At 42.0% G+C, this 25760-nt stretch overlaps 1 protein-coding gene across 3 annotated transcripts in view; it reads right to left on the minus strand.

The window, feature by feature from the left end:
* Peli2 (pellino E3 ubiquitin protein ligase family member 2) overlaps nt 1-25760 on the minus strand; it is a 171746-nt gene that overhangs the window by 103140 nt on the left and 42846 nt on the right. For all 3 annotated transcript variants that reach the window (XM_029566676.1, XM_029566675.1, XM_008839530.2), the window contains exon 2: nt 19698-19827. In XM_029566676.1, coding sequence (XP_029422536.1) covers nt 19698-19827 — 130 coding nt within the window. The remainder of the gene's footprint in view (nt 1-19697; nt 19828-25760) is intronic.

Consider the following 25760-nt stretch of genomic DNA (forward strand, 5'->3'; position numbering starts at 1 on the left):
AAAGAGATGTATCTTTGCTCTGGAAACTGTTAATGAGTATGTTAAAGCTGTAATGAAATGCTTCTTCTAAAAATAAAAATAAAAATTTTTTTTTAAAAGTTTCAAACATGTAAATGAAGATTTTAAGAGGGAAGAGGATGGAAGGCAGGCAATGGAGCCATACATGTACATGCATGAAACTGCCAAACGCAACCCATTATTTTGTCTGCTAACCAAAAAAAAGAAAAGATTGTAAATGCTCACAGTGTCACAATCTACAATCACAGGGGTGAGGCAGCTTCATCAGAGAAAGGAAGATGGGAAAGCAAGGGGCAGGAAACGACGTTTTCTTCAGACCAGCTGCATTTTATCTGCAAAGAAAAGTTGACCAACCCAGATGGTGACATAATTAGCATCTCAGGCAGGTGTCACAATTATCATGGAGGACACCTTCCTGTGGGGTCAAAATGCTCAGGAAGCACAGACCTACAAAGCGCCTTGTTCAGAAATCAGAACACATTGGTTTCAGGGGGCTGTAATCTACATACAAGACACAATAAGCAAAAAGCAAACACACTTTGCAAGGAGGAGAGAGGGTGAAATCCTTCCTCCATCATCTCTTCTCTGTAGCTATAAATTCCACTTGGTATTAATCCTACTGACACAACTTCCCCAGTCCTGGAAGTTGTACTGAAAAATCAGTCATAGCATTTTGTGCATTTCTGTCCTCTACTGTACTTATCTGTTAAGAGAGGCAACACCTCCCTGACCCCGACCCTCACTCCAGGGGTCACATGAACACTGTGGAATAAAATGGAAGCCACATTCTGCCCACTGGGATTACTGAGGAGATGGTGCTCTGCAGTGAGGAGACATTCACACTTGACCTGACAGTTATAGGTGACATCTGCAGTGCTCGCAGACATACAAGCCTTTGAGAATGGTGTCCCAAAATGTCTGGGGACACATCAGGCTTTCTTGACACCTGAACTACATTTAAACAACCAAAGGCTCTCCCCAGAATAACTCCCAAACTAAGATAAGGGCTAACATAATCTACTGTTGAAAAGGCAGTGGCATTCCTTCTCATGAACCATGCATGGCACCTTAATACAGAGGTGGTGGTGTTTGAAGGATAACTTGCCACCTGTTTCATGAGTGCCAATTTTCACCACTGAAAATACCTCCTCTGCCTCTACTACCCTGAGCTGGGCTGCTGCACAGCCTTTCCCATAGCAAGCCTGTTCTGTGGCCACTGCAATGCCTCACAAGCTTCAGACCTGCTGGGCTGAACAGATGCTGCAAACAAGATGTGCAGGGAAAGGGATGATGGCACCAGAGTGCCAAAGATAAGTATAAGAAATGGATGCCTATGGAGGTGCTGTATGTGGCGGGGACACAGTTCTTTCCAGAGAGTTCTAGTGCTTGTGCCCATGCCCACATCCCTACCAGAAAATGAGGGACAGAGAAATGACAAGAGGCAAATATAGAGCATTACCAAATATAGAGCATTATCAGTGAAAGTGGAGAGCTCACAACAGATGTTCAGAAGCCTGCTTTTCAGGAAGAAGGCTGGGAGATCCCCTCTTACGAGTACCGACCAGGTTTTTTATTCTCTACACGGATTTATCTACGGCAGGCATGCACCCTTCCACTTTAACACATACCTGAAAATATTTCATTGAAAGCTCCAGATACATGTCAAGAAAAAACATTAAATTAATGAGCATGCAGTTTATGTTTTAGATTAAATTTCCATCAGAAGAAAGTGAATTCTGCTGCATTCATTACAGTCATTGCTACACAGAGCTAGGGATGGGTATTTTAACTCCACACAGCTGGCTCTTGAATTCTAGGGACAGGGGACAACACTCAGACCTTTTTTTCTCCTAAATAAGGACAAAATATGAAACATATAATCGCTTACAACTTCCCACTAACTGCATCTGAAGCAAAGAAATGGGTCCTGGTCAAGAAAGGAGACCAGAAGGGTCACTAAGTGAAAACTGTGTGCCATTTGCTGGACTTGGGGCCTTGCCTTGGAGAGACAGTTAAGATCTTCAGCTCGGCAAAGGGATGTCCCTGAGCAGAACACTGTGAGCGGACTGTGAAGAAGAGAGAATTCCCTGCACATTAAAAACATATTTGCCATGAACAGACTATGGCCTGGGGTAAAGGGAAACTGTGAGGAGGTCATTCATTCATCCACGAACCACAATAAACCTAGACAACTGAGATCATGAGGGTGTGGGAGCAGATGGTGCACAGTCTGGGGACTCCCTGTCGGGGCTGAGCCTGGGTGTGAAGGGAAAGAAACAAAGTATGCTACCTCGTTTCCCACATAGACTATGAGAAAGTGGTGATGGGACTGAGACAAAAGCAGGAAGGACAGCAGAGTCAGAGGGCAGAAGCTCATCTAAGTCCCGATGCTGAGATGAGGAACAGCTCTGTTCCAGTACAAAGAAGGGCAGAGACACACTGGGAAATAGTACCATCACAGTGGGGAGTGAACTTTGTATGCAGGGCCCCAACTTCCAGGCAATAAAAAATATCTCACGCTCAGCTGCAGTTCATAAAGGCCACATGTGGGCCCTAAATTATGGATTACCACTTAAAATTTAAAAGGTGGGGAAAAAAGATTAGTAGCAGTTCAAACCAACTCAAGACCAGAACAATAAAAAAACTAAGAACTAGAGTATGAGACTCAAGCCAACTAAGCAGGCCTAGAAAGGATCTGAAATTCTGGATTCAGTTTTCACACCAGGAACAACGAGCATTAAGAAACAGAATCTGCTGGGCATGGTGGCACGCCTTTAATCCCAGCACTTGGGAGGCAGAGGCAGGCGGATCTCTGTGAGTTCAAGGCCAGCCTGGTCTACATAGTGAGTTCCAGGACAGCTGGGGCTACAGGGAGACCCTGTCTCAAAAAGACCAAAAAAAAAAAAAAAAAAAAAAAAAAAAAAAAAAAAGACACAGAATCTTTCTTAGGTCACTTCTGGAAAACTGTTATCAAAACCAAGGGCAAATTATAAAGAGTTCATTGTCCACAAATGCAGACTCAACCAACCACATGGCTCAATAACAACAAGGACAATCATAATCAATTAAGAAGTTACAAAAAGCAAAATGAGCATCTGCCACATGTCAGGCAAAACAAATCCACAGAAATGATATGTGGTCATATTTCACTCCAGCTTATAGTAAAACAATAACCTATATGGCTTTTACATAGTACGAGGTACTTTAAATAATCTAGGGATTAAGTATATGGGAGGATGTGTATGGTTTCCATCAAATACTAGTCCATTTTATAAAGGGTGCCTGGGCAGCTGTGGATTCTGGTATCTACAGGGATTCCCAGACCCAATGCCCTATGGATTTCCATGGATGACTTCTAAAAGCCTTAAAGTTACCTTTATAATTTTACATGAACTTGATCTATGTTTCTAAACTGAAACATACTAATTCTTTAAAAAAAATGTGTTCTAAAAGTTAGAAAGTTAATAAATTTTTTAAAAGACTACCTGACAGTAACCGATTTTGGATGAACTTCCGGCTTTTTTTTTAAAACTAAAAACTGGAGTTCATTTGCATGCACCATCAGATGAGATAGTCTGCCGAGTTCAACCCTTCCAGGTCTGCTGTGGTGTGCAGAATGGGGTTCACTTGCAGTTCCTTTACCACCATCCGGTTTTAAAGAAACATTTTTCCCTCCATATAATCTCTGCTGTTCCTCTGTACCCCCATCCCCTACCCCCTGGTTTACCCAACCCTGCTTTTGTTATTCTATGAAATTAGTAACCACTCCCACAACTAAGGCTTTGGCAAAATGAACCCATCTTTGTCAAGTCAGATAAGGGACTGAATGCAGGGAGGAGGGAGCATCCGCTGACTGAGGCACCATAAAAAATAAATAAATAAAAAAATTCACCACTACTTCCAGTCCATTCTCTACACAGGTTTCTTACTACTCCATCTGAGGCCAGGGACACAGGTCCTGGAATATGCTGCCAACCCTGGGAAGAGACTCAGGGAATGGAGACCAGCCCTTCTTAATCCAGCCTAAAGCCAGATTAACCACTTATCAAAAGTCAATTTACAAAGGTTCCCCTTCTCTCTCCATAAAGCCCGATGTAAAGTGACAGTTTCTGCTAGCACTGAATTACCATCGATGGTTTCTGCTGCACGGCACTGAACCTTACTGAAGGAAAGGGAATCTGGAGTGAGTCTGCCATCCATTCCCTTGGTCATACACCAAGGCTCTCGCAAGTCAGCTTTCTCAATGGAGATTGGTTTGTTACGGAATTTGTCTCCTATAGTTTACCCTCCGTCTCTATTCTGTGACATGGTGAAAAAACTAGAAGGAAAGATGTAACAGCACACTCGATATTCTTGTAAGGAGTAATAAATACACTGATTAGTAATTATTGGGCATTTACAGTGTGTAGGAGCCATTCTTAAGTCTAAGAATTTTACATATTTAAATAATTTATTCCCAGTCTGAGAGCTGATCTCACTTGAGATCTGTGACTCTGAGATTCAGAGGAGTTCTCACTTGTCTAAAGAAGACTTGGGATTTACCTGGGGGTTTGATTCCCTATTCCACAGTGAGTAAAGTTTAACAGTCTAAACCACATCAGTGTTCCTTCCAGGACTCCCAGGGTGAAGAACGTCTGATGACATTTCTGGTAGTCAAGGACTGCATGTTGGGACTATCTAGTAAGTTAAGAGGCCAGAGACACAGCTAGACACCTACAATGTGTTCCCCACAGCAAGGAGCTGTGTCAGGCCCAAACTGGCAATAGTGTTTAGATTAGAAAATCCTCACCTTTAATTAGAAATATTCCCAAGCTTTGCAACAATCTTCCCTTCCTGTGCCACAGTTCACAGTAACAATATTTAGGTGAAAACGCAGAACAAAGAACACGCACTAAGAACTTAGTATAACCAAAGACAGAGTGGAAATTCCGTAAGAGGGTTCTAAAAGTTTTATTCAACTTTTCAAAAAGCGAGAAAAACAATAAAAATAAATACATGAACATCATTCAAACAAAGACAAAAGTAGTAACTACATTAAAAAAAAACTTTAAAAACTGATTTTGTATCATGGTTCATTTAGAAAAGTTTTTAAAATTGCAGTTTAAGTTGCAAGTTTTGAAGACGATACAGAGAGAGTAGCTCTACCAGAGAATTTCATGTCTCTGTCTAATCTCAGAGGCTCAGGAAGTAGACAGAGTCCCTCTGGGTACCACCGTCACCTCTCCCAGCTGTGGGGGACCTCCTCATCTGAACTTCAGCACATGGAGACTTCTGCCCCTCTCTTTTTACCGCATGTCCACTCAACACTTCCAGCAGAGATGGCTCCTCTTACCCTTCCTAGGTGACTCCTTATAGCTAACAACACTTTTATTTTTCCATGTGACAATTTCATTCAGTTGTTGTATAATGGTTAACTTTCACAAAGAAAAAAAAATTCCACGCAATTCAACTACCTGGAATACTAGAAACTATTTTCTCAGAAAATCCTTCTTTAACTCTGCACAAAAGTTATGAAACTCTTTCACACTTCATGGAAGCAAGTAAACTGACTGAAAAGGAAGAAATTCTAAAAACCAAAAATGGCTGCTGTTCATTCCATCAATTCTGTGAATTCCCCCAGCACCTGCCCATGAGAGCAGGCCTTACTGTCAGGGAGCTCATACTCATGGAAACAGAGACTTGCCAGGACCAAGGCTAATGCAAAGAAAGGAGCTGAATCACAGGTGACACCGCACGGGCTGATGTCACTCACCTTTCAGAATAAGCTTTTAAAGATGTTGTATTTATTTCGGTGCAAAGTTAACAATTTGCTTATACTTAGATACTGTAATTGAGCAGCACAGCACCAATGAGACCGACCATCTATGCCCTTACAGTCCTAAGTCCTCACCACACTGACTGTGCTGGTACTTCAGGATACACTGTAGACACAGAATGGATGCTATGATTCCATCATGTCTTTACCAGGTTCTTCTCAGGTAAACTTAACTGGACTCTTGACTCTGCTTTTTCCTGGCAGTCAAGTTCACCTGACATCGGTCTGCACGTTCCTACCTCCTGGAGCAGGAGACCTCCTGATCTCACAAATACGAACGCTAAGGAAAACACAGCACAAGGTTCCCAGTGAGAACTAGCGAGGTTTTTCAGAAGATGAGAACGACACAGCACTGCATTCAAAGTTTTGAATAAACTTAAAGTTCTTCTCCTAAATATTTAGTTCTGTAAAATCACTGCTGTTTTAGCAAGTTGACCAATTTTCCAAGTAAAAATGTATTTTTCACTTGCAGCAAATGCCTAGATTTTAAATTGCTGTAAGGTATAAATGTGAATATTGGTAGCTATTATTGACTTCAATCTATTTTGGCTTTACATCCCAAAGTAAAATAGTTAACTTTTAAGATACCAAAAACCAAATCCTAAACTGACATTTTAATTTTAGCACTATCAAAACTTAAAAGTATATTACTTATAGGGGTTGGAAAGATGGCTCAGAGGTTAAGAGCACTGGCTGTTCTTGTACAGGACCGATGTTCAATTCTCAGCATCCACATGGTGTCTGATAGCCATCTGTAACTCCAGTTCTAGGGGATCCAACACCCTCTTCTGACCTCTGTGGGCATTGTATGACACGGGTGCACTTATATATACAGGCAATACACTCATATACATATAATAAAAATAATAAATAGAATTTTAAAAAGCGTATTAGTTATTAGAATACACAGGCTATTAAATGGCAATAAATAACTTCTTATATACAACAGAGTTTCTCATTCACAAATATACTACATGAAAGAAGTCAGAAACGGAAAAATGCACACTGTGGACCCCATTTATACAAAAAGCAGAAATCAATCTGTGGTTTTAGAGCAGGATAGTGGTTACCTGGTGACTACTTAGGATTGAAGAATAACCAGACGGGGGAGCAGGGTCTTAGGGGCTCTGATGAAGTACTGCTTCCTGATCTGGGTGCTGGGTAAATGACTGTATTCATTTTTGTGAAAAGTCATAAACACTACACTTTATATTTGTGTTTGTTAAAGAAAAAAGTCAAAATAAGATAAAAAATACTAGATCTGGGGGTATATAGTGGTAGAGTGCTGCCTATCGTGTGTGAGGTTCTGGGTTAAGACCCACAAAATACGTAATAAATATGAGCAAATCTGAAGTCCTAGATGAGATCTATTTGCCAAAGCTCTCATTTAAGAGAACCATATTAGTACTACTTTGCTTTTAAGATTTAAAAATTGATGCTACTTAGTTTAAAACTATGACATTCTGGGATCAGCAAGATGACTCAGCAGGTAAAGGTACTTACCACCAAGCCTGAAAACCTGAGTTCAATCACTGGGAAGGAAAGAACTGACTCCTGTTATCGTCTGACCTCCACTCATGCACCATAGCAAGAACACCTGCCCCCAACCCCCACCAAAATAAATAAATGTTACAACACTTTTTAAATGACATTCTTAGATTTATGATATTAGGTTACAGAGGAAAATAACTGTTAATCTTAGTTGTCAAGTTGACTGGATCTAGAATTGCCTAAAAAGTAAGCCACTGGGTACTCCTGGGAGAATTTTCTTAATCAGCTTCTTTGAAGCTGGAAGACCCACCCTAAATGTGGGCAGCACCTTCTGGCAGCAGCTCAGATAAAAGGGAGCAGGAAGGCAGCAATTTTGCCCTTTGCCTGCCCACCTTCACTCTTGCTTGGCAAGTTCATCTATCCTGTTGTTGCCACTGCTGCATCTTTCATTGTTATTAGGACACAGTGTCTGGCTTCCAAAGTAAACTGAAGAACAATAGCTCTCCAGGAATCCTCTAGGCCTTCAGTACCAGAATGGGACTGCTGAGACAGCCAGCGTCAGTAGACTCAACAACTACAGGATTCTCAGCCTCACCAGGGTGAGACAGAACCATGTTCTGTGAGCCAATCTAACACATCCCTTTCAGTGTCATTCTATCATTCTGTTTCTCTTTGGTTACTAGCCAAAGGTGGAGTTTACTGCTATTAGGACAACCTGCGGCCAGCACGGGTCTAAAGCCGGTGACATTATTTGTTCACGCACTGAACCAGTTGTGCCAGGCAGCAGGGGTGCAGAAATGCACGTTTCTGCCTTCAAGAGGAAGCTGGTCAATAACTCACACAAAATACAATAACTCACACAAAACACACTCCAGGGTTCAAAAAAGGACTTCTCTCCAAGGCTAGGACTAAGGGGTGATTTTGGGGGGAGAAAATGAGTATACATGTTTATCTATGTGCCTGGAGCACATCTTAAGCCATTAAGGATATTCACTGGCAAAAGTTGAATGAAAACAAGGACACTTAGGAAACAAAGAAGAGTGCAGACAGTTCACAGAGCTCAGCTGGCAGCCAAAAAAAGGCAAGAGAATGGGTGCAAATGAGCTAAGTACTCCTGAACCCAGCTCCTCTCTCCTAACCTAGACTACAGAGGCCATGAGCCAAAAGCCTGAAAGTCAGTTGTCAGCAAGCAGGATTTCAAAGAGGCTGAAGTCCTTTCACAGAAATAGTAAGGCTAGGCATTCATCTGAATGCAGAGGAATACAAAGTGGCAGCCATAGTAGCCAACACCTCCCGTGGCTCTCTGTAACGTTACATTTTGCAACTCACTGACATTGTTTCAAAGCACCTTCTACAACATGCTGTCCTAACTGCCACTGTAAACAAACCAGCTATTATTAAAGCAAGCCTCCATCACTGTTCCTTCTGCAGAGTGGCTCTCTACCGGGCACCTGATTTCACAAACCACTGGTACTACCAACCCAACTACAAAGCGACTCCTTTTTTTATATTTTCCCAAAAACCCGGAGTGTGCTGCGTACATGTGTGTTTGTAAGCAAGTACACTGAGCATGTGGAGGCCAGAGTTCTGGCATCAGGTGTCTTCCTCTAGTCTCTCCATCTTAATTTTTTGAGACAGTGTCTCTCACTAAACCGAGAGAAGACTGCATGCCCAGTGAGCTCTGGCGATCCACCTTTCTCTGTGCTCCCAGGGCTAGGGTAACAGGTGTGCTGATGTGCTACTGCACCTGGCTTTTACATGGGTGCCTGGATCTAAACTCAGGTTCTCATGCCTGTGCAGCAAGCATTTTACCCACTGAGACTCCAGCCTGACAACTTCCTCTTTTTTTTTTGGTCTTTTTGAGACAGGGTCTCCCAGTAGCCCCAGCTGTCCTGGAGCTCACTATGTAGACCAGGCTGGCCTTGAACTCACAAAGATCCACCTGCCTCTGCCACCCAAGTGCTGGGATTAAAGGCATGTGCCACCACGCCCAGCCTTAATTTTTTGAGACAATATCTCTCACTAAACCAAAAGACTGCATGTCCAGTGAGCTCTGGGGATCCACCTTTCTCTGTGCTCCCAGGGTTAGGGTAACAGGTGTGCTGAGATGCTGCTGCACCTGGCTTTTACATGCCTGGATCTAAACTCAAGTCCTCATGCTTGTGCAGCAAGCACTTTACCCACTGAGACTCCTCCAGCCTGACAACTTCCATTTTTAAGGATGAGAATCCTATGAATTCACGTTATCATTATAGCAGTCCTTGCTTGGCAATAAACAATTTCCTAAGCCATACTCCTAGCTTTGGTCCTCCTCTTTAAAGTATTTTCTACCTGCTACCTGCAGTAACAGGTCAACATTCCTGGACCCTGGGCGGCACACCCACCTTAGTGACCTGATTCAACTGACTGAGCTCTTCTGGACTATCTTTAAGTTCTTTATCTGTAAAATGAAAAATCAGCTCAAATAAAATTTCTTGAATTTTAAATGTTCATTGTTTTCAGAAGGGAAGTTACAAGAAAAGACCCTCTCCAACAAAAAGATGGTTGGAAGTGTCTAATTGGCTCATAATTCAATTAAGTTTGAGTAAAAGCATAATTATAAATACAAATATTCTCCAACACTGACATGTTAAAAGCAAGTCATTAATACGATTGTGCTTTAAGGACAACAAAAATGAAATTACTTGTTCCAACTAATACATGCATCAAGTCAAAACTGTAATTATTGTTTAAAAGTAATGTTGATGATTACACTGATAATTGAGATGCCAAGTGCTGGAATCAAGCTTTCCTGTTTTAACACTCTGGGTCTAATTTTTTTTTTTTTAAAGAGGGAGAAGTCAGTCCCCTTTCTCTGTCTCTCAGTTCTTGGATTCCTTCCCTATCCCTTTGTTTCCCTCAGCACAAGACAAAGAACTAACCATACATATAAGCATTTTCTGTTTAATTTACCATAAAATAGCCTGTATGTTTCTCTTCTACTGTAACAAAATTACAGAACTCTCCATAAAAACAGCAACATTATCTTACAGGTCTACCTACCAGGAGTCCAGCAGGAGTCTTGGCAGCAGTCTGCCAGACTCTCACCAGGCCACCATCGAGAAGTCATCAGCTGGCATTCCTTCCTGCACATTCCTCAGACCACATCCAGGCTGACTGCACTGACTGCAGCTCACCTGACGGGAGACAGAAGCTCGGCCTCCTCCACGGCTGGCTGCCAGGCTGTCGTTGGCTCTAGAGTCTGCCAGCATTCCTTGGCTTACAGTCCTCCTCCTGCACCTTCAAATCTCTCCTACCCTTCTGCCCTGGCTTCTCTCTCTCTCTCAGGGTCATTCATCAAGGCTCTCTTCCACTGTTAAGAGCCCTTATGATTACTCTGGGCTCATCTGGATAATCCATGAAAATCTATCTTAAAGTTCCTGCCTTAATTCTACCTGCAAAGTCCCTTTGCCATTACTCTCTAGCCTGGGCCCCCTGCATGGGGATGGGAGTAAGTATTCTGCCAAACAGAGGAAAAAAAAAGAGAAGTGTCTCTTTTGACTGAAAATGTCAGTCCTGTTCATATTACACAGCAGAGTATCATTACATACACAACCACAACTGTTGCTAGCACCTGAAAAAATGAAACGCTTTATGTTAGAAGAGTTAAAGAACACAAAAATGTTGGCAATAAACCTTCTTAATCGCTGAACGTAAGAAAAATTCAACATTCTGAATCAACTCTTCAAATTTTGGGAAGTAGTCAATGTGGTGGTTGTCAATCTGACTTTTTATTTCAATTTTAAATATAAAATACATTAAAACCTACATGAAAGATTCTCACAAAAATCTACAGAGAGAATTAGTGATAAACAATTAAGCTACTTCAGATGCTAAAACTGTTAAGTGAAGCTCCCTGCTAAACAGCAGAAAAAATACCATTTCACTTAGGTGATTTAAAAGAAAATGCATCTGGCTGGGGAACCATGGCAAGGGGGCCAGAAGGCAGGCAAAGGCAGGAGGAAGATGGGACCACCCAACCACGCTGCACTCTGGTGCACATCTCCTACTGAGGGGTGGCCTGTGAGTGACCACTGCACAGTGCACCCATGGTCAGCCTGGCCATCATCAACCAGTGGCTGTCAAGATCTGGCTACGAGCTCAACGGCAACAGGAACCTGAGAAGTGTACACATTTCAGAAAATAAGCTAGAAGACACTGTTGTAAAATGTTGTACAAGTGTGAAAATTCCATTCCAAGAAACCTGGGCGCATTCAGACCTAAAACCACATACAAAGGAAAGGAAGTGGGTCCTTACTTCGGCTCATCTGTGAGCAAGAACCACAGACCACTGACACTGTAATGAGATATAATTTCTCTGGCACCCAGTTTAGATGGATGGGGTTGTTCATTTGCTAATAGAGGACATGAGGTTGTGGGGAGGGTGCTAAGGTTAGAGTAAAGATGGAGGAAAGGGGTCTGAATATGATCAAAATACATTGTAGGAAATTTTTGATTCAATAAAATTAAAAATAAAAGAAAATATATTTGAACAAGAAAGCTTAAAGCTTCCCTTGTGACTAACAGAAGGAAAAAACCCAAGTCAGAAAACAGTAAGGAAAAGATTGGTCCACAAATTACTATACTTATACTATTTACAATGACAAAGCTATTACCAAAAATAAATAAATAAATAAATATAAACAAACACTTTAGAAGAAACACAAAAATATTGCTTACTCAAAATTCACAGAAATGTAGTAGAGGGTTAATAACAATTTTTGATACTAAAACTCACTCTGTAAAACATAAAATGGGGTAATCACACACTTCCATAAATCTGGTTGAGTATATAAATAAAAAGTAGTCCCATATGTTCTCAAATGTTTATATTATGAGACTGCACTTGAGCGTTGCATATCACAACATCAGTCATTCATCAGATCATCCCACTAGTTTCCAAGCCGTCTGTCAGTGGTTAGAAATTATTAGTGTGATCTTTTCTGTGAAGTATTTGCACAAGCTAAGCAATATCTAAGCTATGGTTTGACAAAAGAAACCAAACTCTTCCAATAACTCCCTTGGGTAGTTCAAAGACAACAGCCAAATTGACTCTTATTACTGATGGTCCCATTATATTGTTTACAGTGCATCTCCTCACTCCTTCTGAACTAATATTAATTAAATACAATTATTTTTCTTGCTGTAACCATACTGGGATTTTTATACCCACTATTTCTACCATCACCTAAGCCAAGAAAATCACTTATTAAACGTGCTTTGTACTTTTAATCCATGGTGTTCTGAAAACACCAACTCGTCAAATCCTAGGAATCAATAAACTAAAGAATGCTGTTAAAAGTTAACTGCGCTACTTATATTTGTCATCATAAAAGTCTATATTCATATAATTTGTTGGATAATTTTATGTTTTCTCCTATAATTATTACTTTGTTTCATTTTGAATTTTTTTCTCTAGTACACTCTGACTGGCTACCATAGTTTCCTCTATTCTGTTTTAAATGTTCTATCATCAATCACTTGTAAATCAAATCTGTCCATGTTAATCACTGAAATTTTCTTGCTCTAAAACCAAAGAAAACCGTGGTATCATTTCAATTAGACTATCATAAGCTAAAGACAATGGGATGCTAAGAAAAAGTAACTGCTATCTCACAATTTCTGCTAAAGTGAATATTCACGTCTCCATGTTGCCCATCAAGGCTCAAATTCCTCATCACAATTCCAGGTTCTTAAAAACGTTATTTAACTCACTGGTGTTTATTCGACATGAGGTAACAAACGGTTTCAAGAAAAAAGGTTTAGCGGTTTCCTTGGTTTATCTTTCAGTCATCTCGGCACAGGAGAACACCAGTGAGACTCGATTCTCCCCAGCACTACACTTGTACCATCTGTGCAAAATGCGTAAGTTTTCGTGTCAATCTTTCCTGAATACAATAGTGTAATATATTTCAGATGTTGCTCCTTCCAGCTACACAGAAACAAAAGCCATCACACCGCCCCTCCACTCTTCAATACTGCATTTTTAGTGAATTATTAAAATACTTCTGTATGAAATAGATGGAGCTTTATCAATGATGACTCAAATTTTCCTGCCTTGATTTTATAAGTTTTCCAAAAAGTGTTTATTTCATCTAGGTAGATATGTTTTGTAACAATCAGGACTGTAAATCTGAACTGACATGATACATTCCTATAAAAACTATTTTTGAAGTCCTAATAAATACTTTATGCCAGGAAGTCATTTTGAACTGCACAGCACACTATGCTGGTACTTGATAAATGCCTTCCCCTTTGCTTATCAATACTCATATATAAAAGCTTTGGAAAGTTGGTTTTTTTGGTGGTGGTGGTGGTATGTGTGCATGTCTCTTTTTGGGACAGGGTCTCCCTGTAGCCCCAGCTGTCCTGGAACTTGCTATGTAGCCTGGGCTGGCCTTGAACTCACAGAGATCAGCCTGCCTCTGCCTCCCGAGTGGTAGGATTAAAGGAATGTGCCACCAGTTGCTATTTTATCTTTTTGGAAACTGATTCATGCTGATGTTTTTATTGAAATAAGTTGTTTCTCATTCAAGAAATATAAATGATTTGTTTTAGGTTTGCATCCTGCAGAGGATCAAGAGATACTCTGGTCTGCAGTTTATTATTTCACAGATTTAGAATATTTGTATTTATGATACCTAGAAGGGTGGTGACTCATACATGTAACTGGGAGGCTGAAGCAGGAGGATAATGAGTTTGGAGCTAGCCTGGACTATATTATACCCTGTCTCAATACACACACAACACACATACCCCAATGAGTTTGGAGCTAGCCTGGACTATATAGCATATCCTGTCTCAACACAAACACACACCACCACCACCACCACCACTACCACCACCACCACCAGCACCACCACCTACTACTACTAACTTCAAGAGTTACAATGCAGTAACTTTGAAAATGAGAGCTATTTAAAACCAAACAATTTAAAAGCAGTAGCAACTATAAAGTCTGCAGATACCGATAAACTGATGATTCTCTTAAAGTAGAGGAGTCCAGCTATACTTTCCAATACCACAGATACATGTTTCAAAAGTGGACCCCATTACATACTGCAAAATTAGCTTAACATAGTGAGTTTACAATGAAAATTATACTTCTTTTTACTCCTTCCCACAATTACTATAGTATTCAGACTGATACAGAATATTTTATCAACTACTAAAGCCATATTAGCTCAAACAGGCTACTATGGCTTAGATGTGGTTTGTCCCTAAAGGTCTGTGTATTGGAAGCTTGGTCCCTATTATAGCAATGTTGAATGGTGGAGTTTTAAGAGAGAGGTCATAGGGGATGCAAACCTTGGAATGGATTAGTGCTGGTCTAACAGAGTAGGTGAGGTCTTGAAGGACTGGGTAAGTCCTGTAAGAACCAGTTGTGACCCAACTAGTTCCCATTTCCTGGCTGACAATGTGCCCCACAGCACTTGGCCCATTCCCCTTCTACCTCTTCACAGAGTTATGACACACTCAGGATGTAAATGTAATACCACTTAGACTCTCTAGCCACCAGAGTAGTGAGCCAAATAAGCCTCTTCACAAAGTGGCCAGTCTTGGGCACTTTCTCATAGCAACACAGAGAGGAGGAAGACACAGACTCAAGAGCAGCTCTGGGCAAGGCAATCATATTAACTAGCCTTACTCTTTTTCTAAACCGTCCCTCAAATACTACTACTGTTTTCCATTCTGCAATACGCTGACTAAAACAAAGTGATTCCAATTACTTTGGGAAAGTGAAATAGCCAAAAAAGGAAATTTCAATAAAACATAATCTAAGAAGGGAAAACCATGAGAAAAGTTTTCCACAGCAATGCTGCTGAATTTAACATTCTGTAGCAAAATATCTCCATCAAGCACAAGAATCATCATCACCACCACCACCATCACAGGTTACCAGTGGCATAATAGCATGAGTCTGCCCACACCATAAAAACGTCCGTTCTCAGTCATAACATGTCATTCCCTCTGCTTAACATGCTCCAATATTTGCCTTAGAAAAAGCCAAATCCTCTAGCCAGGTCCTGTCCTATATCCTCTGATCAGCCCCTCTCCCCATTAGCCTGCAGTTCACACACCTTGCTCAGCGACCCTTCCCTGCCTGCCTGGTTCACATTTGTGCCTTTTTCCTCCCAGCCCTTCTCTCAACAGTTACATATGTGTTCAAACAACTCCTCACTGTTTGCCTACTCACTGGACGATTAGCTCCATGCTGATGTGCATGTTCGCCACAGTCTATCCAATACCTGGCATGATGCCTGGGCATAGAAGGTGCTGGATAAATATTTGTTGAATAAATGAATGGGTGAATAAATTATGAGGCCTTCTGCATATGTAACAGATCTGTCGGGAGTAAAACAGGATTTCTGATACTTTTAAGCACATTATATAATCGGAGAAATACCTGTATTACTCCAAGAGCAAATACGTACACAAATAGAGACTACATAGAGATTATAAAGCAGTAACACAGGCTTGCCATCAGAATCTGCTCAGCATGGACGATGGCACTCACAGGACAGTAGGAAGCCTTATGTCCCACTGTCTTTAGCGTCAGCAAAGGGACAGAGAGGCAGAGGGAAGAACCAGCACGAAGGGTATAACAGTAAGACATTAACACATACACACGTCTTCCAGGTCTCACTTCGCACATCCAGAGATGCACACTTCGCTACCAATAGCACAGACTCAGAGACTTCAGGGCAAAATGCTGTCAATTCATGGCAAGTGTTTTTTCCAGGCACCACCACACACACTGGCATTCTCATGAGACACAGTATAAGCAATGAAGAGGATAAGAAAAACAGCCCAATGGGGTCTGGGCAGAGCCCAGAACCAGGAAGTCAGGAGGAGAGGGTCCCAAAAGGCATCAAAGAAAGAGAATCTAGGTGGAGGTAGGTATCTGGAGACGCCAAGTAGGCCAACAACTCCGACAAATAAGGACAGACTTTGGGCTGGATGCTTAGGACAGCAGGTAGGAAACTGCATGCACAAACAAAGAATGAGCTGGACTGTGCTCACTTCTAAAGGCAGCGAGCTGTAAAGTATCAGTGGGAAAAAGTGAACAAAAATGACAGCTTCTGAAAGAGTCAAAGCACAACGAACGATAGATATTACAAGTGCCAGGGAAAAGATGGGGGTAGGCACCACGTCACTGAAATATGTGACGGACTGAACTATAGGTCAGCAGGGGCGGCAGAAATCAGGGGAAAGGTAAGGCAGTAATGTCAACAACAACAAAACTGGAATGGAAGCAGCAGACTGAAATCATTTCTAATCCCATGGTCCTAAAGAGATGGGAGAGAGAGAAATAAGGGTGCATTAGGAGCTTGAAGGACAGTGCCCCAACAGCACCTGTTCCCAAAAGCATGTATGTAACTATGAAGGAGCTCTGTTATAACTGGATGAAGCTGGAAAGCAGAAAGGGCCAACAGAACAAATCTAGCAGCAGGAATGGCAGGGTTAAGCTGGTGAGGGCTGTGCATCTGAGAGGGATCAGAAGGAGAAAGAGCTTGTGACTGAGGTCTAGATTCATGGATGGTAGAAAATGCAGACTCAGTACCTATTCACTGTCCAAACAACACTCTGTACTGACTAGGTACAAGGCCCTTGAGGCAGTGATGAATAAAGGCCATGAGAGCCTTGGAGTTAGAAGCTTACAAAAATGTGCCTACTCTCTCCATCTTCCTTGGCCATGGTGACCCAGCCTACCAGATCCTCTCCTGAAAATGCAAACCTTTAGTAGAGGGTTGAAGTCAAGTTGCTTCATGTTGAAGGATTATCCATACTAACTTCTGTTAGGACTCTGGCTTTCCTCTCTCATGAAACTGGGTTTCTCAACTCCTCCCTGATACTGAGGGCGACTCAGCCTCTTCTATCATGATTTCTCCATTTCTGCCTTTCCACTTTCCTACAGCCAGAATCTGCTTATAACCAAAGTATATTACCTAATCCAGAATGGCTCCTGCTTATTGCCAATCTGCTCAGCTTGCAAAGGAGCAACCTAAGGCTCTGAGAAAATATTTTTTCCATTTTTCCACATTACAAAATGAGAGGATCAAGACCAAAACCTGAGCTGTCCTATTCTTAGTACTGTGGGTAACACGTTTAGACACAGACTTAGACAACTACCAAAAGATGCATAAATTAAATAACCTGAAACGAAATCTAAGGACAGGGGTGAAATTTCTCTAAAAAGCTAAAATGGGAGATATAAGAAGTGGGGAAAGAATAGGAAAGAGCCATTGAGCACCCCATGGGTGTAACTTTCATCACAGAATAAACCTGAGTAATCAAGGCAAGATAATTTGCCTAAAATGGGTGTGTGTGTGTGTGTGTGTGTGTGTGTGTGTGTGTGTGTGTGTTTCATGCTAGGGATCAAATTCAGGACCTTGAACATGTTGGCCAAGCGCTCTAACACTGAGCTATAGCTCCAGTCCTCTATAAATTTTGCGTCAGCCATTCTATTTATAAAACTTCTGATTTAAAATGGAAATATTTAAAAGTACAGATTCAAAAGGATAAAAAGAAATATAAATGTCAATAAATACACAACATTAGAAGGACCATTTTATAACATCAGAACATTTGTGGCACTCATCATCTGTCTTGGTTTGCTTCTTCAGTGGACTGGTATGGCTTTAATCTGAAATGCTCCACACAGGCTCATGTGTTTCATCCCCAGCAGATGGTGCTGTTTGGGGAGGTTGGGGAACCTTTTAAAAGGAAGGGAGAACTGGTTAGAAGGGTAAACTGGGGGCAGGCCTTTAAGGGTTATGGCTCAGCCCATCTCCAATCCCATTCTCTGCTTCCTGATCCATCAAGAGGCTGCAAGGTCTAGCCACCAAGGACAGAGTAACTTTGTCCTCCATACCTCACTGATGTCCTCTAGAACTGGGAGCCAGAATAAGTCTTTCTCCCTCAAGTTGATTTGGCAAACATTTTGTCGTAAGGAGAAAAATTACTAATATAGACTATAAAATGTCTCTTATTTCCTTGGCCTCTGAAGATTTTGTTGCTATTTTATTTCTTCCTTTCTTCAGATCTTTGTAAAGCTGGATTTCTTTATAAAATGCCATTACTGCCCCCAAATTTAGTTTCTTTCTTTAGTCAAAACATGCCTATTAGACATTAATCTTTCCGTTTTGGTACTTAGTATTTTCTTTCTGTTCATTCCTCATTAGAATGAGATAATCTCAGTTGGTACATTCTAGAAGAGTCTTTCCATGGCACTGTTTCTGGGCTTTTTAAATCCAAAGTCTTCCCAAAGCTGATCACTGTTACTGCTGTGCATAAATGCCACACCTGGTTCCAAGGGGCCACCACTGCTCTCTTAAGACTATTGTTAAGTAAAAACAGAATCAAGACTTGACTTTTCCAGCGGTCCAAATCCATAATGACATACACTAATATAAACACCGTAAGAAATGCTGCAGGTCAATATTATTTTGTAGACAAGGCAACTGTATTATATATGAAAGATCTGATTTTATTAAAAGAAAAATTGCCTTAAGTATAACACGTAAAACTTATCAACCAGAATGGAAACTTTTTCTCTTGCTTATATGCCAGAAAACACATGAAATTATCCTTTTATTAAAAAATTAACATTTACTTCAAACTTATGGGAAGAAATGGATATCCTGTGTAACTTAGAACTGTATATGTCACATCTTATTAATTATTCAAACTCAATTCCATGTACATGTCGATTGTGTGAAAACACTATATAATCAATTATAATAGGAGGAAAATAACAAATCTTTGTGAGTGTTATGCCAAGACAGAACCCAAAAACTCTTTCAGATAAAAAGCATCTATTTTTCTTTTCTTTTTTATTTTTTTTATTTTTTTCATTTTTAGCCCTAGCAGGCCTGGGGCTCACTTTGTAGACCAGGCTAGCCTTGAACTCACAAGAGATCCACCCACCTCTGCCTCACCAGTGCTGGGACTAAAGGTGTGCACCACCACGCCTGGAACATCTTCTATTTTTCAAACACAACCTGATGAATGCTAGCTGCCTTGTTTCCTAAAGCAGTGCTTCTGATTCAGACAGCACCTCCCCAGCCCTCCCCACAGTCATTCCACATCTCTAGACATGCTTGGACCTTAACAACTGTGAGGGGTGGGGAGGAGTACATGGGCACCTGGTGGGTCAAGCAAGGCCAAGGGTGCTGCCAAACATCTTACACTGCACAGCACAGCCCTTCACAACCACGATCCAGCCCTGGGTATCTGGGGAGCGCTGTCCTACATGGACATGAGACCAGAAGAAACAGCGGGTAACAAGGCATTTTGCCAAGGCACTCCTTACTCAGTCACAGTCACCTACCTTGGATGCCTGGGGTGTGGAGACCACGTGGATTGTGCTGGGTTTGACGCCGTTGGCCTTGGTCCGCTTATGGAGGGCAAATCTGCTTTTCCTCCGGCCCCTGTCTCCATTAGGCAAAGCACCATTGTACCTAAAAGCAGAGACGAAAGTGTTCATTAGTTTGCAGATCGTGTTAAGTGCAGAAGTTAGAACAAGAGAGAAGATAGGCAGCATAAGGAGCTCTCACTAAACACCCCACAAAAGGAGAAGGCTGCAAAGCAGACCAGCTGTAATAGAATTCAATCACTTCCAGAGACTTAATTTAAGAGTGATGTACAAGTAATTATAGGTTTCCTATTCTATAAAGACAGACTCGTCAAATCTTTTCCAAAAGAGATGAGAATATAAATAAGCAAATGCGCATTCTGCAGTGGTCGTGTGCCATTCAGCCAGCGCCATTCGAAAGACCCCAGAGGAACACTGGAGAAATAATTTTAAATCAATCAGTTAGAAAAAAGCATACTAATCAAACACCATCTCACCATCTCTCACTCTCAAATCATGGTAATACTTTCTGTAAGATCTTTATCTGTAAGAAGACCAAATTTAGTTGTTTTCTTAAGTTTTAAATCTTACATGCATCCTCATTTGTTTGAACCCTATTCGGTTAACCAACCAACCAAAACAAAAGAACCAGCTCGCACCCGAGTTTTGACCCACTGTCAAAAACTTTAAAACTAGCCAAGGAACAAGCCCTGAGGTAGATCTCTTATATTTAGCTAATGCCAACCTTTAGAAGAAATGCAAGATTGCAGTTGGTGGGTTGATTTTCAACTGCATGCTCTAACCCCCGATTCACCAATCTCACAATGTTTTGACCACTGTCCCCTGTTGCCACACAGACCTAACAGATTCTCTGCTGGCACCGTGGCAGAACCTATTTTGAAGAGAAGTGAAAGGGGGAAAAATGATATAAAATGTACTGGGGCAAATATGGCTGGCCACTCCCAGATTCTCTAAAAACACCAGAGAGCAGGTCTGATGGCCTGCTCCTGTTCTGAATGTCTTGTCCAGCAGCCTCCTGGGCTTTTTTTCTCTACTACTCAAGCTCTCACCAGAAAAGAAGCACCAGATAGGGAGGAGTGAGGCCCTGGGTGCTGAAGCAGTCAGAACAAAGGGATCTTGGTGTATGTGTTCTAAGAGCTGAGTCAGTAGCTACAGCCAGACAATGGTTTCACATCACCACCGCAAGTTAGTCTCACTTGTAATCTGTTTCCAGGACGTCACAAAGGAATGCCAGCTACATAAAGACATCTCTAGACTAAAGGAATAACATGTTTCAAGTTTTAGTCTTCTCTGTCACAAAGGAATGCCAGCTACATAAAGATACCTCTAGACTAAAGGAATAAACTTGTTTCAAGTTTTAGTCCTCTCTGTTTCCCTCTGGCAAGATCAGAAAAGTGTACATTAATTTTCTTGAAAAACTCTGCGATCACTACTATCTAGTACTCATGAATAAACAATCATTGGAAACCCACTTTAAGATATTTCCACACCACTTAACTCAAGACAAGCATTCTATATTAAGGAAAACATATGTCAACCAATTAAAGCCAAGATAGTAAACATTTGGAGGAGCGTTTTCACTATTGTGGACTAGAGAAAATTACTACAAGATCTGGCAAGGTTTCTAGTTCCCTTGCTTTTCTGTCACCCATTCGATTCCAGTCAGGGGGACCCCTGGGAAAGAGTGACACAGCTCTCTGTGGCTGCTTGCTCACATCTGCACTCCCAGAGGCAACTCAGCACCACACATTTGGATAAAACAGTCCTGCCACATCTTCTCCACTAACCCTCTATCTTGTGCCAGAGCTGCACATCTGGTCAAGCTGGCCAACATCCTCATCCTAGGAAATATCAAACAGAGACAACTGTTTTCTGTGGGTAGCTAGAGTTATAAAACATAAACACACGAGCTGTGGGGACATGACAATCTGTATTCCACTGAAGTAGAGAAAGGAAAGAATGAAGCAAAGAGACAAGAAGCAAAAACTGGGGGTAGAGGATCCGGCAGAGCTTTCACTGGCTCATGTGCACTCTTATCCTTATTCATGAAACTCTTAAAGCCTCAAAGTTCTATCCAACACAAAAAGTCAGAAATGTCAACCTTAACACATGCAGAAGCAGTTTAAATGATATCTGTACATAGATGTATAGATATTGTAGGTTAAGCCAATGAAAAGCCATTGTGCTTAGAGATTGCCTACTTAATGTATCTAAATGATGGTGGGCAAAAAATCCTATTGGAAATAACTAAACCGGTGGTAGAAAAACCAATGTCAAGATCAAACAAATTTCTAATTAGATTAAGCTACCAGGTCATTCATTCACTATCCATAGAGCCTGGTTCAGAGTGCCAATGAATATCAGCTTCCCTGCTTCAGAGCCTTCTATTTGGAAGGAGTGAAAGACACTGATAAAACGCACTGGATAATGGGTACTGCAGCACACAGCACAGGGGTAGACACCTCTCGAACAGTCTTGAATCTAAGCCAGAAGGCTGAATGTGGAGCACTCACCAAGCAAGGGGGACTGAGAAAGTTCCGAGCTGTAAGAGCTAAGTCCCAGGAGAAAGGAAGCCCTGGGATGGAGAGGAAAGGAGACAAGGTGAGATCACAGCACTGGGTATCTGGGGCAAGGACTTTGGTTTCTCACCCTAAGGAGAATAGGAGCCTGAAAGGATTTGCACAGCTAGTGACTGGATATAATAAGTAATCAACTAGGGTGGCAAAGTCACAGAATGAGTACTCAGTGGAGTACTCAGTGGAGATCAGTGGAGGGAATCATCATGGTGGCGGGGGGGGTGGAGGGGTGGAAGGGGAAATGTATGGAATGATTGCCCTCCCAAAAGATATGAGCCTATCCTGGAACCTGTAAATCTACCAGAAAAAGGCTCTTTGCAGACATGGTTAAGCAAAGGCTCTCAAGATGACATTGTCTTCAATTACTGGTGGGACCTAACTCTAACAGCACCTTGTAAGAGGCACTCAGGGACAGAGAGGGAGAGACCATGTGAAGATGGAGGCAGAGCTGGGAGTTATGCAAGCATACTCCAAGAAACACCTGGAGCAACAGAGGGAGGAGGGCCTTGCCCACACCTCGATTTCAACCATCTGGCATGGCTTCCAGGACTGTGAAAGTATAAATACCTATTGTTTTAAGCCACCAAGTGGGTGTTAATTTGTTAGGGAAGTCAAAGGAAACTCCATAGGCCTAAGACAAAGCAACGATGGTGGAAATGGGTTGGAATACTATAGAAAAAGGTTTAATGTTGTTTTTGAAATGATGTGAAGATCAGAATCACCTAGGAAGTATTATAAAAATAGAGAAAGCTACATCCCAAAGACTCTAATGCAGTGTGGGGATGGATTCCAGGTCTGCCCATATGCAAAGCTCCAAAGATGGTCCTTATGCAGGTGGAGAACCCAAAAATATTCAACAATATAAGCAGAGAAAGGAAAAATCATAGCGCTTCCTGCCTGGTCAGGGTGATGAATCTATTAAAAGTAAGCACTGGGCATGCTGTGCCCATTGGCCTTCCTTGGGCCTTGGCCCCGTCCTGCTGAGGCTGCTGGAGAGTGTCGAACTAGCCAAGATAGAGACTATTACAGATCCAGAACTGGTCAGACTCAAACAATTAAGTGTCTGTGAGATACTTAACCTAAGTGACACATCTTCAATGAGACCTCTACACACTGGATGAATACAACTCTCAACTCTCACCAGCAAGGTTTCCTTATGCCACAGATGGTGAATAAGACAGAAACCCACAACTAGTCAATGTGCAGAGAACAGGCCACAGAGTACTTATCCCTTATTAGGACCATTATTTCAAACCTCTGCTTCCCAAGGCTCACATCGAGTCTTACAGAAGATGATTGTTGCAGAAGAGGAGGCAGAAAGATTGAAGAGTCAGAGGTAGTAGATGACCAAAGAAAACAAGAGTCTTCCAGACGGCTGGTCAGTTACTCACATGAACTCACAGCAATGGTGACAGCATGCACAAGTCCCATGGAAGATCAAACCAGACAAACTCCCAGCATAGTCATGGGAAGTGGGTAAGAAATCCCAAACTAACCTGAGGAAGTTTTGTAACTGATGGCTATTGGGAAGGTAAACACAATGTCTTATAGAGATGGGACTCTTGGTGGGCCCAGTGGATGGACCCACACTGAAGGACATTTGGGGACACAAATCAGACTCTATCGGTCATGTTTTATATATAAAGAAAGTTCATTAAATTGGGTGCAGGACAGTAGGGAAGGTCCAGAGAGGCGCGGGGATCTAAATACCATCAAACTACACTGTAAGAAAACTACAAAATTTCAATAAAAATAAATAACTTTTTAAATGAGAGGGAAAAAAAGCACTGGAATTACAGAGACATGCAGAGGGCAACTGGGCAGGCCAGAGGTCTGGGGGCTTTGGTGGGGAGCATCAGCTAAAATCAAGAGAATGAATGGGATTACTGTTTGAGAGAGGGTACAGAGTGAAGACATCAGGAAAGCTGAGGCGGTGCCCAGAAAAAGATAACCACTATAGGAAAACACCCTTCTTAGGCACTGGCCGAAGGACCAAGACCAGCAGGAAGTCTTATCACAAAGGCAAGATAAAATTCAAGGGTGTTTAACCAGGGTAACCAGTCATAAACCTGCAAAGAAACAACCATGATCTGGAACAGAAGAGGCCAACAGTGATCTCACCATCTCCGCAACAGGCAAAGCCAAACAAGCCAATGTCTTAACCCTAGGCCTCCCTGAGCCTTTGCTTTCACTCCCATCCTCTCTCACAGCAAATTCCTGGGAAAGTATCCTGCACCCATCTTCCCATACCAGAACTCACCAAGTCCTTCTGCCTGCAATCATTTGACCTTTCTCTCAAATATAAAAGTGCATTTTGTCATAGCATCCCTCTTTCTTTCTGAAAGTCTCTTGGAGGAGACTCTCCTATTGAGGAACACCATCTAGGAGGTTACCAAGGATCACAAATCTCTCATCACTTCAGCACTGAGAAGTCTAATTCCCTCTTCCCCAAATGTGGGCTGATGGTCCCAATTTGTGACTTGCTTACTCAACAGGATGAGGAGGTGAATCTGACTGGGAACTTCCCAAGCCAGGTGTGGAAAAGCTTTATAGCTTCTGCCTGGGGCCCTTGGGGCCCTGAGCAGTCTCAGGTGGTGCTATGGCACTGTGCTTTAGAATAGTTGGTTATGCAGCAACAGATCACTGGAACAAGCCCCAACCTCGCCAGCAGTTTACTCCTCGGCTTCACAGCCTGTGCTGGTGCCCGGTGAACTTCAAGTCTAGCACTGCCTCCTTCTCCTAACAGCTACTACCTACTTTCCCCTCTTCCCTCCCTTCCTCTGCAATTTGCCCCCTAGCGAATGTAAATCCCAGGAAAGTGAGGCACCTGGCACTGTGCACCAGAGACACAGTGGGTACTGAAAACCTCTAGCCAGTCAGGCAAGAGGGCCCTCTTTGGTATGGTACGCCAGAGCAGAAAGGCAAAATTCTGCTTACAGAGGCAAAATGGTACTGCTTCACAAAAAGGTCAGACTGTTCCCTGGCCTGGCAAGCCATTCAGCCAGCAAGTCTGTGTAAAGAAAACGTCCAATGCTGCTGACACATCTATTTCAGCTGAATGAGTGTTCCAATTTGAGCCCACAAGGTGCTTTTCAAGCTTCACATTTTTAAAAAATTCAAATGTTTTTAAACATCCATTTATTTAGTTCTTGTGTGGCAAAAACTTAACTCCACATATGCAGGGCAAACAGTATCTTTTCAAAACTGTATCTCTGTGTTAAAAGTAGTAAAAGCATTTGGAAGTTGCAAAGGATAATCCCCAGTTGGTGGTGCTGTTTTGGTAGATCTTAGAAGGTGTGACCATGCTAGAGGAAGCACGTCACTGGGGGCTGACTTAGAGAGTTCTTACTCCAGTTGCTCTCTGCTTCCTGTACCTGCTTGAAGATGTGAGAGCTTAGCTTCTCTCCTACTCCAGCCACCTGTGCCACCATGCCGCCTCACC

Source organism: Nannospalax galili, unplaced genomic scaffold (genome assembly GCF_000622305.1).
Source record: "Nannospalax galili isolate Female #2095 unplaced genomic scaffold, S.galili_v1.0 scaffold336, whole genome shotgun sequence".
In the NCBI taxonomy this organism is placed as follows: Eukaryota; Metazoa; Chordata; class Mammalia; order Rodentia; family Spalacidae; genus Nannospalax; species Nannospalax galili.